The 14776-nt window shown below is 51.2% G+C and overlaps 7 protein-coding genes across 7 annotated transcripts; 5 read left to right on the forward strand and 2 right to left on the reverse strand.

Moving 5' to 3' along the window:
- Positions 1-206: 206 nt before the first annotated feature.
- BBBOND_0204220 (hypothetical protein) lies at positions 207-800 on the forward strand (the record flags this gene model as incomplete). The annotated part of the gene is made up of 3 exons (XM_012911996.1): positions 207-404; positions 441-539; positions 579-800. 3 exons carry the CDS (start codon positions 207-209, stop codon positions 798-800), a joined length of 519 nt encoding a protein of 172 aa, XP_012767450.1.
- Positions 801-1814: 1014 nt separating this feature from the next.
- BBBOND_0204230 (hypothetical protein, conserved) lies at positions 1815-4292 on the forward strand (the record flags this gene model as incomplete). The annotated part of the gene is made up of 1 exon (XM_012911997.1): positions 1815-4292. The coding sequence occupies one exon, from the start codon at positions 1815-1817 to the stop codon at positions 4290-4292; it is 2478 nt and encodes an 825-aa protein (XP_012767451.1).
- A 299-nt stretch (positions 4293-4591) lies between these two features.
- On the reverse strand, positions 4592-8021 carry BBBOND_0204240 (ClpB, putative; the record flags this gene model as incomplete). Its single annotated transcript, XM_012911998.1, has 4 exons — positions 4592-6116; positions 6154-6806; positions 7113-7277; positions 7314-8021. 4 exons carry the CDS (start codon positions 8019-8021, stop codon positions 4592-4594), a joined length of 3051 nt encoding a protein of 1016 aa, XP_012767452.1.
- A 667-nt stretch (positions 8022-8688) lies between these two features.
- Positions 8689-8910, forward strand: BBBOND_0204250 (hypothetical protein; the record flags this gene model as incomplete). The annotated part of the gene is made up of 1 exon (XM_012911999.1): positions 8689-8910. The coding sequence occupies one exon, from the start codon at positions 8689-8691 to the stop codon at positions 8908-8910; it is 222 nt and encodes a 73-aa protein (XP_012767453.1).
- Positions 8911-9169: 259 nt separating this feature from the next.
- On the forward strand, positions 9170-10432 carry BBBOND_0204260 (ulp1 protease family, C-terminal catalytic domain containing protein, putative; the record flags this gene model as incomplete). The annotated part of the gene is made up of 1 exon (XM_012912000.1): positions 9170-10432. The coding sequence occupies one exon, from the start codon at positions 9170-9172 to the stop codon at positions 10430-10432; it is 1263 nt and encodes a 420-aa protein (XP_012767454.1).
- Positions 10433-11935: 1503 nt separating this feature from the next.
- Positions 11936-12238, reverse strand: BBBOND_0204270 (hypothetical protein; the record flags this gene model as incomplete). The annotated part of the gene is made up of 1 exon (XM_012912001.1): positions 11936-12238. The coding sequence occupies one exon, from the start codon at positions 12236-12238 to the stop codon at positions 11936-11938; it is 303 nt and encodes a 100-aa protein (XP_012767455.1).
- Positions 12239-12540: 302 nt separating this feature from the next.
- Positions 12541-14475, forward strand: BBBOND_0204280 (hypothetical protein; the record flags this gene model as incomplete). The annotated part of the gene is made up of 1 exon (XM_012912002.1): positions 12541-14475. The coding sequence occupies one exon, from the start codon at positions 12541-12543 to the stop codon at positions 14473-14475; it is 1935 nt and encodes a 644-aa protein (XP_012767456.1).
- Positions 14476-14776: the final 301 nt, after the last annotated feature.

Genomic DNA, 14776 nt, shown 5'->3' on the forward strand with positions numbered 1-14776 from the left:
GGGGGAGCGGCTGACACGGTCGCGCGCCAGGTCTAATCTGGTAAAACAGTAAAAATGCTGACGTATATACTCATTCGGGCCACCAGCTAGCAGGAAACGTGGGAATTTTACGTCGTTTGCTAGATACTGGTAAGGAAGATTAAGCGATGACTCTGTACGCAAATGCTGCCGCGGCGCGGAGAATGCTCCGCAGGTTCCACAGGGCAATGGACCTGGAAAACATTAACCGCCAATCTGGCGTAATACATCGAAGATGCATATGTCTATCCAGCGGTCACATGCCCGGACTACAACCGCAGTTGCAGGTTAATCTGCCATCGTCCTTTAAGACGTTAAATTCGGTGAACCAAAAGGCTGCGGGTTTTTCAAGCCAAACCTCAGAGGTCTCCTCCACATTAGAGCAGGTACTTGCCGCTGTCTGTTCTGCATGCCGTTTGTAGGAGGTTGAGACAAAATTGAGAGATCTGATTCGGCGGGAGCGGGTGCTGTTGTTACTGAAAGGGACACCCGAGGACCCTCGTTGTGGATTTAGCGCCGCAGTAAGCAATTTTCGACGGTATTGTTATAAGTCAATGTAGGTCGTCAACATTCTCGACAAGTACACCACGGTGGACTATGCGTACGTGGATGTGCTCTCGCATGAGTACCTGCGGCCCTGCGCCAAAAAAATAGCAGATTGGCCAACGTTTCCACAGCTTTTCGTCGATGGACGTTTGGTAGGTGGGTGCGACGTCATCCAATCACTGCACGAGTCCGGCTCGCTAGCGGAGATTCTGATCCGCGGCGAGCGCGAGGTGTAGATGTGTAACCGCCGTTTGTGACGTAGAACACGACACACTAATTCGTACTGCACCAAAGGGGCCCTTTCAAGGTGTATGATGCCCTAACTATGCAGATGGCTCTGCTGGCCGCATGCACCTCGCCCGTGGTATGTGTTCATCTGATCGGCGGCCGACCCCCCGCAGCAGCAGTGAACAAAATCCACCCTGCGACGCACCTGGCGACGTAGCGTCCTTCGATGCAATTAACACTGTTATTTAGAGCATCTCATGTTGTACTTACCACGTCGGCTTCTGTCAAGACGCCCCCGCCAAAGCAGTGAGGTATGTGGCGGCTCCCGGGGTACAGCGCGCAAAGGTGTGTAAGCCGTCACTACGTAAAATCCCATATTTCAATTGGCGATATTACAGACGCATTGTGATACATACTGCGCGGAAATTTCGTTACACCGTCCCATAATTATATCGGATGGATCTGGGGATGCAAGCTGTGTTTTCGCTCGCCGATGTGGTTAAAGTCCTCCTTAATCCCGTCATATAACGCGAAATCGATTGTATTGACAGGTGTGTTGAAAAGTCATCAATATATCCTAGGTTGGTTCGGTCTGGATGTGTAGATTGAGAGGGAGGGTTCGGATTCCGGGGCGAATCGCGCGAAAAGCGCACCGATCGGATTAAAAAACGGTGTTACATCAAATGTAGTGGATATCAATGGCGCCGACGGGGTCTTTCTTGTTATCACGTGCCGAGGTTTTGGGTGTGTATGGCGACACCTTCTACAACCGCGTCACCTTGGTAAACAACGTCACACCGCTGACAAAAAGCCGTTGTTGGGTGCACCAAACCGCTAGCGACATACGTGGTTTCGATGTTGCAGAAAGCGCGGAGTGCGTATGCGGCTTCCACCGCCAGGGATATGGCTCGTGTGCGCAACGGCAGTATGTGGTAGGCCGCCTTCGACACATGTGGGACCGACGTTCCAATGATGAACGTACCGGGCTTGTTTGCTTCGGCAATACGCGATGCGTGGCTTTAATGGCTAACGATGGAGTGTATCTGTTCAGCAGTATGCAAATGTGCGATGCTGGCAGCGCATTTACCAATACCAACGCGTCGAAGGTCTCACTTGCACACACACACACGACGAAGGACGGCAACATTGTATGCGCCGACTGCCGAAACGCTGCAGCATCAAGCGTACCAACATTTAAGGATGTCGTAGGAGCTATGAAAGGATTGCTTCAAAGAGGGGAATCTTTAAGTGCAGGGCTCACGTTGATGCAAAAGTTTACGGCAGGACGAGAGGGTTACGGTTCAGATTCCAACATTTATCATGCACTGGAAAGGGCACAGGATGCAGCGAGGGCAGTTGGTGTTTTGGAAGGTTTAATACCGACCGATGACCGACCTGGCTCTTTTGAGTTGGGTGTTGATTCAAGTCTCATAGCAAGTTGCAATGATTTGGCGGAATCTCTCATAGCAAAGTGCCAGAAAGAACTCGTCGCAGTATGTTCATCGTTAGTAGGTCATATAAACGCTTACTGCCAGCCGCCGCTCATTGTTAAATTCCGATGGCTACGACACTACATGGCGCTGGAGTACCGTGTGGAGTACACTGCGGACTTGTCAAACTGTTTTTTTGATGCCATTTCCGGACGCTACGTTCCCGATGTATCTCAGGAAAACGTTGTTCTACATGAGATAGTACAGTGCAGTCAAGTGTCGCTCATTAGTGTTGAAACGTGCTTCCGCTTGGCACTCGGACGGATGGGTGATTATTTGATGTCAAGAAAATTATTTAAAGCGAAAACAGAATCCGCCGTGACTACACCAATCGCCGTTGACGCACCGTCCTACACCTCCGCCGACGTCACCCCATTTTGGTGGAACTACTACAGCTTCTCCAACACACTGGGCGAAGGAGAAAGTGCCGTTGAAAATTACACCGTTAAAAGGTTAACCAGATCGCAGATTTTGAAGGCCCACGAAGATGGTGCGTCCACACCCGTCGCGCGCAAGTCACGAAACAGCCTAGAGGAGCATTTAGTAAGCACACACTGCGTATCCTCGGATAATTTAGCGCAATCCTGCGGGACGACTTTTGAGGCTCCTACAAATAACCGCAAGGAAACACGTGACCTTCGCAGCGGTGAGGGTTCAAATTATTCGCTCAATTGCAAGGCCACGCCCACCCTTTCGAATCGTACGCTGAAGAATGCTCTAAACGACGAAAGTGTAGGCACGGTACGAACAAACAAAGCCTTTCTTTGCTTTTGTTTCAAATGTTTAGATGCAGTGTCGAATTTCGGGAGACACTTTGGAACTCGTGACTTCAAACAAGAGAATCGCCTTTGTAGCGTTGTTTTGGGAGATCCCGTAAAAACTAACGTTTTAGGTCATGTTTATAATGGCCGCCAGGTGGAACACTGGGACGACTACAAGACTACAAGCGTACTCAGGCGATCTATTCGGGCAGCTGTTGAGGCCAGTTGCTCTTTAGGGCGTGCTATAGTGAGTGACCAGCGACATTCGAAGGCCGCCATTGGTCACTCAATTAAGATACTCAACACGGCCTTACTTTCTTCGTTGCGTTTGGGGGATTTTATATACACATCAAGAAACGCAATGGAAGTGCACATCGGGCAGCAGGAGGACTCCGTAAAGGAGTACTACGACTCTGGCGAGGCCATGGAAGATGACGGTTCCGATGACTCGTGTTCTTCGGAATCCACGCTGCGTGATATCATCAGCAATTCGTTTGTGGTTGGCAACAGCGTTTTCAGCGGCCTCTACAGCACTTTTGAGAACGACCAGTACATTCAGCACGATTTGGACGAGGCGGATGAAGCTCAGATGCACGGCACCCCGACTGTGATTCATCGTAGTCCGCGCCGCAAGGACACCAGCCCATCACAGAGACGGTCTATAAGCAATGCACAACACTCCAGCATTGATTCTTCCGTGGAAGTCAACGTTCGCCAGAGCCGCAAAAACGCCCGCGACATGGCGAACAGTGAGGTATACATCTATGACCTCAGCGAGCGTAACGATGCGCTTTCGGAATCAGCAGTTGAGGACTGGTACGAGAGTGATGGCAGCGTTCGTGGTTCTCGTAGGCAACGACATAAACAGAGCACGAGCTCTCTGACCGAGATTTATGGCAACGACGAGGCCCTCATTCCTATGGGTCCGCTACCTATAGGCGTATACTTCGACGCCAGTCGCAAGCTTTGGCGCTGCCAGTGGCGCGAGAATGGAAAGTTCCGCACCAAAGGGTTTAGTTTAGGTCACTACTCCTCACTGTGCGAGGCACGCCGGGCGTGCATTCTCTTCCGTTGCCAAGTGGGCAACATGCCTGTGCAGCCGGAATGGCTTAACCCAAACTACGTCCAAGTCTCGCAATTGCTCTCGAAGCGCTCTACGACAACCAACAACAATACGTCTACTCCTAAAAAGTCCAAGCGGAAGCGCAAGGCCCACGCTGGGGCATTAGAGGTCGACCCGGTCAAATGACTTGGTTTCAATATATATATATATATAACAGAATTATTTTATGACCCCGTTTTCACGTGGCATTATGTGAGTGCTGGCTTGCATTGTGTTTGTGTTTGGCCCAACGTATCTCGCGAACGCCTAGTCGAGCCGCGTTGACCGGTATGGGTGTGCTATTGGTGCCCTTCGGGGCCGCATTGAGCGGGTGGCGCCACTGGCACGTTTCCGTCGGTAATCACGCAACGTTTGGCTGTGTGCCACCGTAGTGTTATCGAATTACTTGCTTTATGCGCGAGTTTTGTCGCTAGGTTATATGGGCTCTATTCGCGTGATACCTCTATCTTCAGGCCCCCGTCGTATTTCACCCTCACCACGTCGTTCTCCCGACACGTGTCGTCCAGTAAGTCCTTTGCGATCCTAGATTCCAGCTCCCGCTGGATGGTGCGCCGGATAGGCCGGGCGCCGTACGCTGGGTCGTAACCCAACTCTGCGATGTGGAGAATGGCCTCGTTGTCAACGGCCAGCTTTATGTTTTTCTCGGCTAGGCGGTCTGCTAGCTTTCCAAGTTCAATGTCGACGATAGATTTCAGCTCTTCCTTTGAGAGCGCATTGAACACAACAAATTCGTCCATACGGTTGAGGAACTCGGGGGAGAAGGTCTGCCTAACCGCCTGCATCACCTTGTTTTTGATTTCGGCTTTCTTGTCAGGGGTCTTGGCCAGCTCCAGAATGTTTTGGCTGCCAAGGTTCGACGTGAAAATGATAAGGCAGTTGGTGAAATTAACCTTCCGTCCCGTCGCGTCGGTCAGCCTCCCATCGTCCAGCAGCTGCAGCATGATGTTGAATACGTCGGGATGCGCCTTCTCGATTTCGTCGAACAGGACGACAGAGTATGGCCTTCTGCGAACAGCATCTGTCAGCAATCCGCCTTTCTCGTATCCTACGTATCCCGGGGGCGCACCTAGCAGTTTAGACACAGTGTGCTTTTCCATATATTCTGACATGTCAAACCGAATAATCGACTCGTCGGTGTCGAACAATTGCTCCGCAACCGCCTTGCACAGTTCAGTCTTCCCCACACCCGTGGGGCCGAGGAACATGAAGCTGGCAATGGGCCGCTTGGGGTCGCTCATGCCCACACGGGAACGCTGGATCGCTTTAGTCACTATGTCAATGGCTTCATCTTGACCTTTGACTCTCTTGCGGAGCTCGGTCGCCAGATGCAGCATCTTCTCACGCTGCGACCTCACAAGGCGTTCAACGGGAATGCCAGTCCACCGAGAGACAACGCTGGCGACGTCTTCGCGAGAGACCTCATCACGCAGCATCAACTGGCCGCCTGTTGACAGCACATTCTTGGCGTGAGCTTCATATGCCTCCACGGCTTGCACAAGCTGCTTGTCCAGATCGGGCAGCGTCTCGAATCTTAGTTCAGCGGCGCGGTTAAGATCGAACTCGCGCTCAGCCTTTTCGATTTCGACCTTTACAACATCTTGCCGTTCCTTGATGTTACGAATTGCATCCACGAGCCCCTTCTCTTGCAGCCACGCATTTGTTAGTGCCTCTTTCTCTGCCTGCAACTTTTCCACGGCCTTTTGGATGCGCTCAATCCTCCGATTTTCCGGTATGGACTTCTGCCGTGCGCTGTCCGGTAGAATCCCTACCGCGTTGCTTTGGGACTGGTCGCGCCCGCCATCATTGGATATAGAGATTCGTTCCATCTCCAGCTGTAAGAGCTTACGCTCGATCGCATCGAGTTGGATTGGCTTGCTCGACAATTGAATTTTCAGTCTTGCCGCCGCCTCGTCCACGAGGTCAATGGCCTTGTCCGGTAGGAAACGATCACTGCACAGTTGTCGGCGTTCCGCAGTAACAAACTAACGTTATGTATCGGTCGCTGAGCTGAGCAGCCTCGACAAGTGCAGAGTCCAAGATTCGCACTCCGTGGTGCACCTCGTAACGTTCCCTGAGACCGCGGAGGATACTGATGGTCTCCTCGACGCTTGGCTGATCTACGTATACAGGTTGGAACCGACGCTCCAGAGCCTTGTCCTTTTCGATTCTCTTATACTCCTGCAGCGTTGTTGCGCCAATGCAACGCAGTTCCCCACGCGCAAGCATAGGCTTCAGGATGTTTCCTGCGTCTAGCGCGCCTTGGCCGTCCCCTGCTCCCACCAAAGAGTGGATTTCGTCAATGAACATAATGATCTCGCCCTGTGACTCCTGGACTTCCTTCAGGATAGCCTTCAGCCGCTCTTCGAACTCTCCGCGGTATTGGGTTCCAGCCACTATAGACGCCAGGTCGATCGATATGACACGTGTGTTCTTCAGAGAGTCGGGTACGTCACCCGACACTATTCGATTAGCTAAGCCCTCAGCAATCGCTGTTTTGCCAACACCCGGGTCGCCCAGTAAAATGGGATTGTTCTTTGTGCGCCGGCTGAGAATTTCCACGGTCCTGCGGATCTCGTTGTCTCGTCCAATGACTGGATCAAGTTTCCCGTTTTTCGCCATCAGGGTGAGGTCTTTGCTATACTTTTCCAGCGCCCCCAACGCCTGCGACATGATTAGAGACTATTTACAAGTGACACTGCTGTTATTTGGCTTAATATGAACGCTGTTGTCACTGCTCCGAGGTTGGTGTCTTGGACTGGGCAGGCTGCAGCCTCCCAATGATAAAAACCCATGAGCAGACAGCAATCCCACGGTGCTTACATTACACATTGTTATCTGAGGGGTTGGGTCAGATTCGCCTTTTTTAATCATCGTGTCGCATGGCATTGAAATGCCAGCGCGATTGCATAAAATACAAACGTCATCATGCCCCCTATGTCTACGTACCATTTCGGGATTTTTAGACGTCACTTTGCGTTTTCCTCGCACTGCCTCCACTGCCTTTTTGAGCTTCTCATACGTTACCTTTTGTCGCGCTAACCAAGGCTTGGTAAACTTGGTATCCTCGCAAGCGAGTGCAAGAAGCAGGTGCTCGACGCTGATGAAGTGATCCTAGCCAGCATCAACGGTTTACCACATCAAACTTACGTTGTACTCCGACTTGAACCTCCGCGTTACCGTCAACACATTCTGCAGCGTTCTCCCTAGAACCTTCTGGTCACCGAATCCCGCCGACATGCGTGGTTGCTTTGAGAGGTGGACCTCGAGGTCCTCACGCATCTTGGAAACGTCAACACCGGCATGTTGCAGTATTTTGTGACACGTAGATTCCTCACCGAGATTGAGTAAGTTGAGCAGCAGCATGTCAGCTTCAACGAATGAGGATTTGTAGCGATTGGCCACATCGCCCAACGAGCTCACGGCCTCCCAGGCCTTGTCTGTGAAGTCCTCGGAATCAAGGGTGTGCCCGTTGCCATGCCCGATCATGTGCAAAGCCATGTCATGCTTGCTGTCTGCGCCAGCGTTGTACGGACTGCCGTGATCAGGTGACCCGGTCGCCAGCATGCCCAGAGCGGTAGGCGGCCTCTTGTGAGGGAAGCCCAGAAGGTTTGCGAGCCCATGCAACAGCGCTGAGGTTACACGACTGCTAATATCTATATTGTTCTCCGCATTCCAGCCTGTTCCTCCCGCCGGCAGCATGCCCAATCTGAAGTCGTTGTCGAAAGCATGAGAGACGTAGCCCGAATCCTCGTGCGATGACTTCCTGTCACCATGAGAACCGAAAGGTCCCAGGAAGGAGTTGCGATCACCATGGTTACCGTGCCGGAATGCTTCCACCGCTCGTATCCGGAGCATTGCGCAAGCGGCAACCACGAACAGTGCGCACATTCCACTGGTAGACGCGCGCGCGGCTACGCATCGCGATGGTCGCAGACGCTCCATTCTGTTACGCATATACGGTAGCAAACATTGCCCTTAAGCAGGAAGGTCGCATGATATTTCATGGGAAACCCTCCGTACCTCTTCCGGAGGGGTGACAATAGGGTAGTGACACCGGCTGTGTCTAGTGTTGATATTCGTTCACGCGGCAAGCAGGAAAATATAAGTAAACTCCCACTACAATATGTGAATTCTAATTGTACGTATTAAATTCCCAGATCGACTGTTGGTGCTCCCGTCGTTGGCGCGGCGTATGCATCTATTTTACCCACGTCAAGGTGTGACCATTAGCGTCGAACGGATGGTACACATAGCAGCACACACATCAATACATATGTTTTGCGTTAAGTGGCGCCACTGGCGATTTGATCACACTCGACCTTCCACCGCGTCAGGGATATGACCGTTGACCCGCATCCTTAGTTTGAAATTTGGGGCGCAAATAAAATATGTTTTCTTTAAATGAATTCTTACCGTTGTCAGTCACGCCTATAACAACTGCGTGGTGTCTCGGCGCGTCTAATTTGTTCGTGTGCGTGCCGTGATCGCTGGTCGTATGTCTAGCACTTCCTCCCTTTGACTTATGACGGCTTCCAGTTCATGTGGTTCATTAAGCACTCTCTGCGGATTCCGAAAACGCAAGAACAACGGCGAACGGATGGTTTTCGGCAACCGCGTCGATGTGCTTGAGGCCATTGAAGCAGGAATTTTAGGACGTAAAGATGCAAAATCACCTGTCCAAATGATGGCGCCAACTAAGGAAGGCGTTGAGGTAGATGGACGATCTGATAAAGAAAGGAAATGATGGCGCTGAAGGAGCTTAGCCACTTCCTGTTCATGACCATGTTTAGTACATCCTAATTACAAGGACACTTTCAGCAGTACTATGGCGCGAATATTCGTAATTTTGTGAATTTTTAAAGCGGAATAGGTGTTTAGGGTCCATTACAAACGCGTGAGACCCCTCAAGTATAAGAGCATGACTGAATACTTCATCTACTCTACAACACGGCATTCTTTAGCGAAAGGTTCGCCCTCTATTGATGTCAATATGTTCGTTGACAATGGGAAAATCACGTGCAGAATCACCAACACCAGATCTGGTTGCACTTTCAAATGCAGCGAATGCATTGGAAAGCAACCATACAAATATAAACAGTGATGACGGCAATGATGGCCACCATGAGTCGTACGGGGTTGGCGATACCGGCGAAGGGCTTAGCAGTCTGTCTGATTCTACGAAAGGGGCGCCAGAAAGCACGGGGCAGCATGTCACCCGAGGCAAAGATACAGCTCTGTATGATGATGTTCTGCGCGAAATGACAAAGCTTTCCCTGCGCGATGATACATGCGATCAGGAAAACCCGATATGCGTAACAGAATCTCATCAAAGTAAAAGTGATAGGCTCTTAAGAAAGCTCAGGTCTGTCGATGACGTGCAATACGGCAAGATCGTGGAGCCGCTGCCCGTGGCTGGAGAACCCGGGTTTGACCTGTGGGATTTGAAATCTAGAGCCAAGTCCTACGAACAAAAAAGAACCCACGTTGAAAGCCTTTTTAAGAATGACTCCCCCGAACGTTGGCTCAATTTAGAAAAGCTCGGTAATGCGGACGACACCTTGTCTCTATTGCGTCGTGGAAGCCCCTGCGAAGTGCTGGCCGACAGGTTTGGCATAGAAATGACTCGAAAGCACTTGCGCTGTCTAGATGGGCCCCGCTGGTTGAATGATGAGGTCATCAATTTCTACATCGGTCTCATCCAGGAAAGGAATGACCGCTTAACAGGCGATGGCGTTGCCGGTATTCCACGGTGTCTCTGTTTTAACACATTCTTCTTCAACCTTTTGTGCGGCGGCGATGACCCTACTACCACTTACAACTACAGCGCAGTATCACGTTGGACAACGAGGCGCAAAGTGGATGTATTCGCCATTGATCTTTTGCTGATACCCATCCACGTTCACAATTCGCACTGGTGCCTTGGTGTGGTGGACATGCGCCCACGATCCCGGAGGATCATGGTATTCGACTCATTGAGTGGTCATCACAGATTATTTTTTAGAAACATGAGTAGGTGGTTGCAAGACGAACACCTTAACAAGAAGAAGGTACCGATTGAGGACATCGATGAATGGAAGCACAATCACATATATGCAGCAGAAGGTGGGGCTCCACGGCAGAACAATGGGCACGATTGTGGCGTGTTTTTATGTCTTTACGCTGAGTGTATCTCTGTGGGAAAGCCATTTGATTTCTCCCAAAACGATATTCGGGACCGTCGTGTCATGATGATACAACAAATTTTGAGGGGTTCAATATATGAATGATCCCACTGCGCTTTTGATATATTTTGATACCTTTTCACTAATTCGAACTATCATTAAGCTGGCGTTATATTTATTTACCTCCATGTTTTTAGTTCCACCTTTTGTATTATATTGATGGGCACGATCGTTCGGTTGGTACTACTCTTTTATATTCAGAGCCAGCCTGTCGTAAAATAGCTGCGAGCGAAGTATACGGAGAACAACACTAGCAATAATGGCGACAGCCCAAAAGAAGCCACAACGCACAGTATGCACTCTGGAACAAAGATTAATTTTGCCGCAGACCAGGTATAGCCAGTAACATTACACAATGCAGTTTCACATGTTCAATTGGTGTTGCGGTGACTTAGTTGTCATTAATCGGTGTAGGCCAATGGTAAGAAAGGAATGAGACCCAGTTGGCAGATTGGGGTGTTGGGTCATCCGCCGGGTGAGTGTACGTACGAGATGCGAGTGATTACGTATATGGCTAGAAAAAAATTGTAGGCGTGTCTATGCGCGATATTATCTGAATGAGATGGCAAGCTCGAGTGAACGCCGCAGCTGCTGGGATTAATGGCCACAGTTGTACTAGGCGTCGAATTCGTAACCCTGGACTGTACCCAAGTATCCACGAACACATATCCCACATAACTGGCAACAACAGTGTAATGCAACATCACATATCGCTGCTTAATTCATTTGGGGATCATGCGTGATGACACTCATGTCAGTACCTGATCTGCTCCATTGCTGTGGTTCGGTGGGTGGAGTAATTGAACAGTGACGGTGGTAGCAGGGTGTATGCAAAGTTGCTGTAGGATGTTGTGTTCTGCGCGTAGCTACGAGAAATCATTAGAAGGAAGGTGCTTATGTGCTAGGAGACAGTTGTAGAAATCTGTTGTCCGGTACTTTCTCGATGCCGAAGTGGTAACGTGAAACGACGGTGGACAACAATGCATTGCAGTTGAGCGTCTGTCACATTTCTAATGAGGTGGTCCAAGTGATGTGCTTATAGGAGTCCGTCGAGCATGAGGCCATGGATGCCTCGTTACTGGAGCAGCCCAAGTGCATTTACAAGGGGGCGGAAGCACGCTCACATTTTACGATGAGAACTACGACAACTAAGACGAAAACGCCCAAGTGGCGATAATATACTTAGCCGTCTGATATTCCAGGAACCGAGTGGTCATTGGGGCAGAGGGCGACCTGACACTAAGGTGGGACCACGCCGTTGCAAGGTCAGTTAATCTACATTAGTTTTACGTCGACGCCAACTAAGGAGGCGACAGGAGTCACATATGAAGTTGCCTATTAAAGGAGTGGCTATGGCGTAGGCTGGCATGCAAGCCCAGTACAGACCTTCAGCAGCAGGCAGAGTCCGGCTGCAGCATATAGGCGAAGCACCCGGGATTCGTTGCTGCCAGGAGGAGATAATCCCTTCATTTGCGATACCATGGGATCACGTGATGTCGCAATAAGCCGTTTGCCGGCACGGAGGAAAATACGACTTGCAATCCGTGTTTATATTATGGAACCATCAACTAATTTAGCCAACCGGTGGTTGGGGGGAGGGATGAGTAGACACGAAATGATGACCACGTGTAAACGGATTACAAGTGCCGCCATGCGTAAGGTTGCAATCACACCTTCAACAAGCGCAGTGATTTCGGCACTCTCCAGTTGCTTAAATGGCACAACCTTCCCGACGAATAAGTGCTCAGGAGGCGGCCAGTGCAGCATTTGCGATATATTCAAGTCCAGGGAAATTGTGCTAAGCATAATTGAGGGTGTTGGTCGTGAATCGGCCTTGTTGCTGTGCGACATTGCTGGTCCCGCACACCGTGCCATGACGCGACCAAGATTCCAAGCAGACATGCACAGAAACGCGGGGGCGATCTTTCGTCACGTGGTTTACTAGTGCAGTAATCTTGCGCTGACATAGCGGTTGGCGTAGAATTCTCTCAGTGACAAGCGAAACCACGTTCGCCAAGGAATCCTGGCGGCGTGTGCACTTCACGACGTTCAGAGTTGTGTATATGAAATTCGGAAGCGTTCAGGGCTGCAACCTTCCAGTTCCGGCGCGTCTCTCATAGGTTTTCAGGTTGGATTGTATCAACTAAATGAGGATGGCGGCGTGCGCCACCGGCGGTTTTCAGGGTGTCTCGAATGCCATTGTCGGCAAGCGCCTCTGCATTAGAAATGTATCATTTACTGTCATCACGGCTGTTCTTGCAACTTTCGTGTCGCAAACGTTGCAGGTAACGGCAACGCCGGCGTTGGCCCCAGTGGAGGTGCCCGTAGGAAGCTTCCTGACCCTTACAAAGCAGGTGTCGACGCTTGGACCCTCGTCTAACGATGTTGACGCCCTTAACGAGCTCTTCGACGCTGGCACTGATGTGTTTAGGCTGAACTTCGCCCATGGCTCTCGCATATCGAAGCTGCGTCTCGCGAGGATTGTGAGGCAGCTGGAGCAAACGGATGCGTCAGGTGCGCGCAGTCGCGATGGAAGCACTATTGTTCGTGCTAAGGCTCTGTTAGGTGATGTGCAGGGGCCAAAGTTGCGCGTTGGCAGGTTCGTGCCGAACCCGGACGCCAAGGGTGTTAGTCCCAACAGTGCTAAAGCGGAGTTCGTCAACCTGAAGAAGGGCGATCTGTTCACTTTCGACACTTCGGATGCGAGGGGTGACTCGCGCCGCGTTCAGTTTGACTTCCCCGAGATATTGCGACAGCTGGAGGTGGGAAATGTTATTGCGCTGGACGACGGCAACATCAACATGCGTGTGGTCGGCGTGGACAGGCTGGGCCCCTCAGTACAGACAGAGGTGATGAACGATGGCGTGTTGTCGAGCCGTAAGGGTTTTTCGGTACCCAACGTGGCGCTGCCGGTTGACCTGTTCAGCGCGAAGGACGTGAAGGATGCTGTATTCTGCTATGCAGCAGGCATGGACTTCATAGGCGTGAGTTTCGTGCAGAAGAAGCAGGACATGCTGTATCTGAAGAACATATTGCTCGATTTCGCTGAGAGCCCGTTTTACCCGGCGCTGCGCGAGCGCATGGACCGCATAGATGCAGCTACACTGGACGCTGACCAGGAGGACGCGGAGATAGAAGCGATTCTGGAGCAATACTACACGGAGAGGTTTTTGCCCAACAAGCAGGCGATGATGACCGAGGTGCCTAAGAAGGAGGAAGTCGGTATTGGCCTTATCCCCAAGATTGAGACCCAGCCTGCGTTGGACGACATTACTGGCATTTTGGAAGTCTCCGATGGCCTCATGGTCGCCCGTGGTGATTTAGGCGTGGAAACTGAAATCACCAACTTGCCCATCATCCAGAAGCGTCTGGTTCAACTTTGCCGCCTCGTGTACCGCAAGCCCGTCATAGTTGCCACGCAGATGTTGGAGAGCATGCGCACCAACCCCAAGCCCACCCGCGCCGAAACTACGGATTGCGCCAACGCCGTTTACGACGGAGCGGACGCAGTCATGCTTTCTGCGGAGTCCGCGGCCGGACAGTACCCGACGCACTCGGTATTGGTGCAGCGCACCCTCGTGTACAACGCCGAGAACGACCCCTACTTCCGTGCTATGCAAATCACCCGGGAGATGTTGCTGAACGACCAACTGTTGGCCAACCTGAAAGGTGCCACTGCTAGCGACGTGGAGAGCATCAACGCACTGGTGCAGCTGGACGTTAAGTTTGCGAAGGAATGGAATTCCAGGCACAGCGCCCTGCTTGCAGCCTGCGAGCAACTGTCCAACGATATTGTGACCAAAGGTGTGGATGCGATATTCGTGCACGCCGAGGACCGTGGTGAGCTCCTGCAGTGGGTGTCAACCAAGCGTTACACCATTCCCATTATCCTGATAACCCGCAACGTGGAGCTTGCTCGTCGCCTGCAGCTGACCTGGGGTGTCAAGGCACACATATTGCCCAGTGGAGGCGACCCTTCCAAATTCGCTCAAGAGCTAGCTCCCATTTACGTGCAACCTAAACGGAAAGCTCTCATGGTGGAAGCACACAGCAACGTAGTCGACTCGAGTGTGTCATTCGAAGTGTAATAACACTGTATAATTCATAACAACCACTTGTGCGCCATTATTCGTAGCTAACTGCCTACTAATCCATTGGTAGACTAATTTCGACTTTTCTCGATGCCGCTACGATGTAAATAAGAATTGATCCGGCTCTCGGGGCAGACACGGCTGCCAAGGGGGAAGCTTGACACCTACGGGGTTACCGGTGAAGCGCGGGGCAGACATGGGTTGCGTACAACAAAACGCTCAAACACTCAGCAAGCTATTGAATGTAATTCAATGGGCATTGTCGTCGCATGTAGGAGAAGTACATGCTCAGCATAAT

Source organism: Babesia bigemina (genome assembly GCF_000981445.1).
Source record: "Babesia bigemina genome assembly Bbig001, chromosome : II".
Taxonomy (NCBI): domain Eukaryota; phylum Apicomplexa; class Aconoidasida; order Piroplasmida; family Babesiidae; genus Babesia; species Babesia bigemina.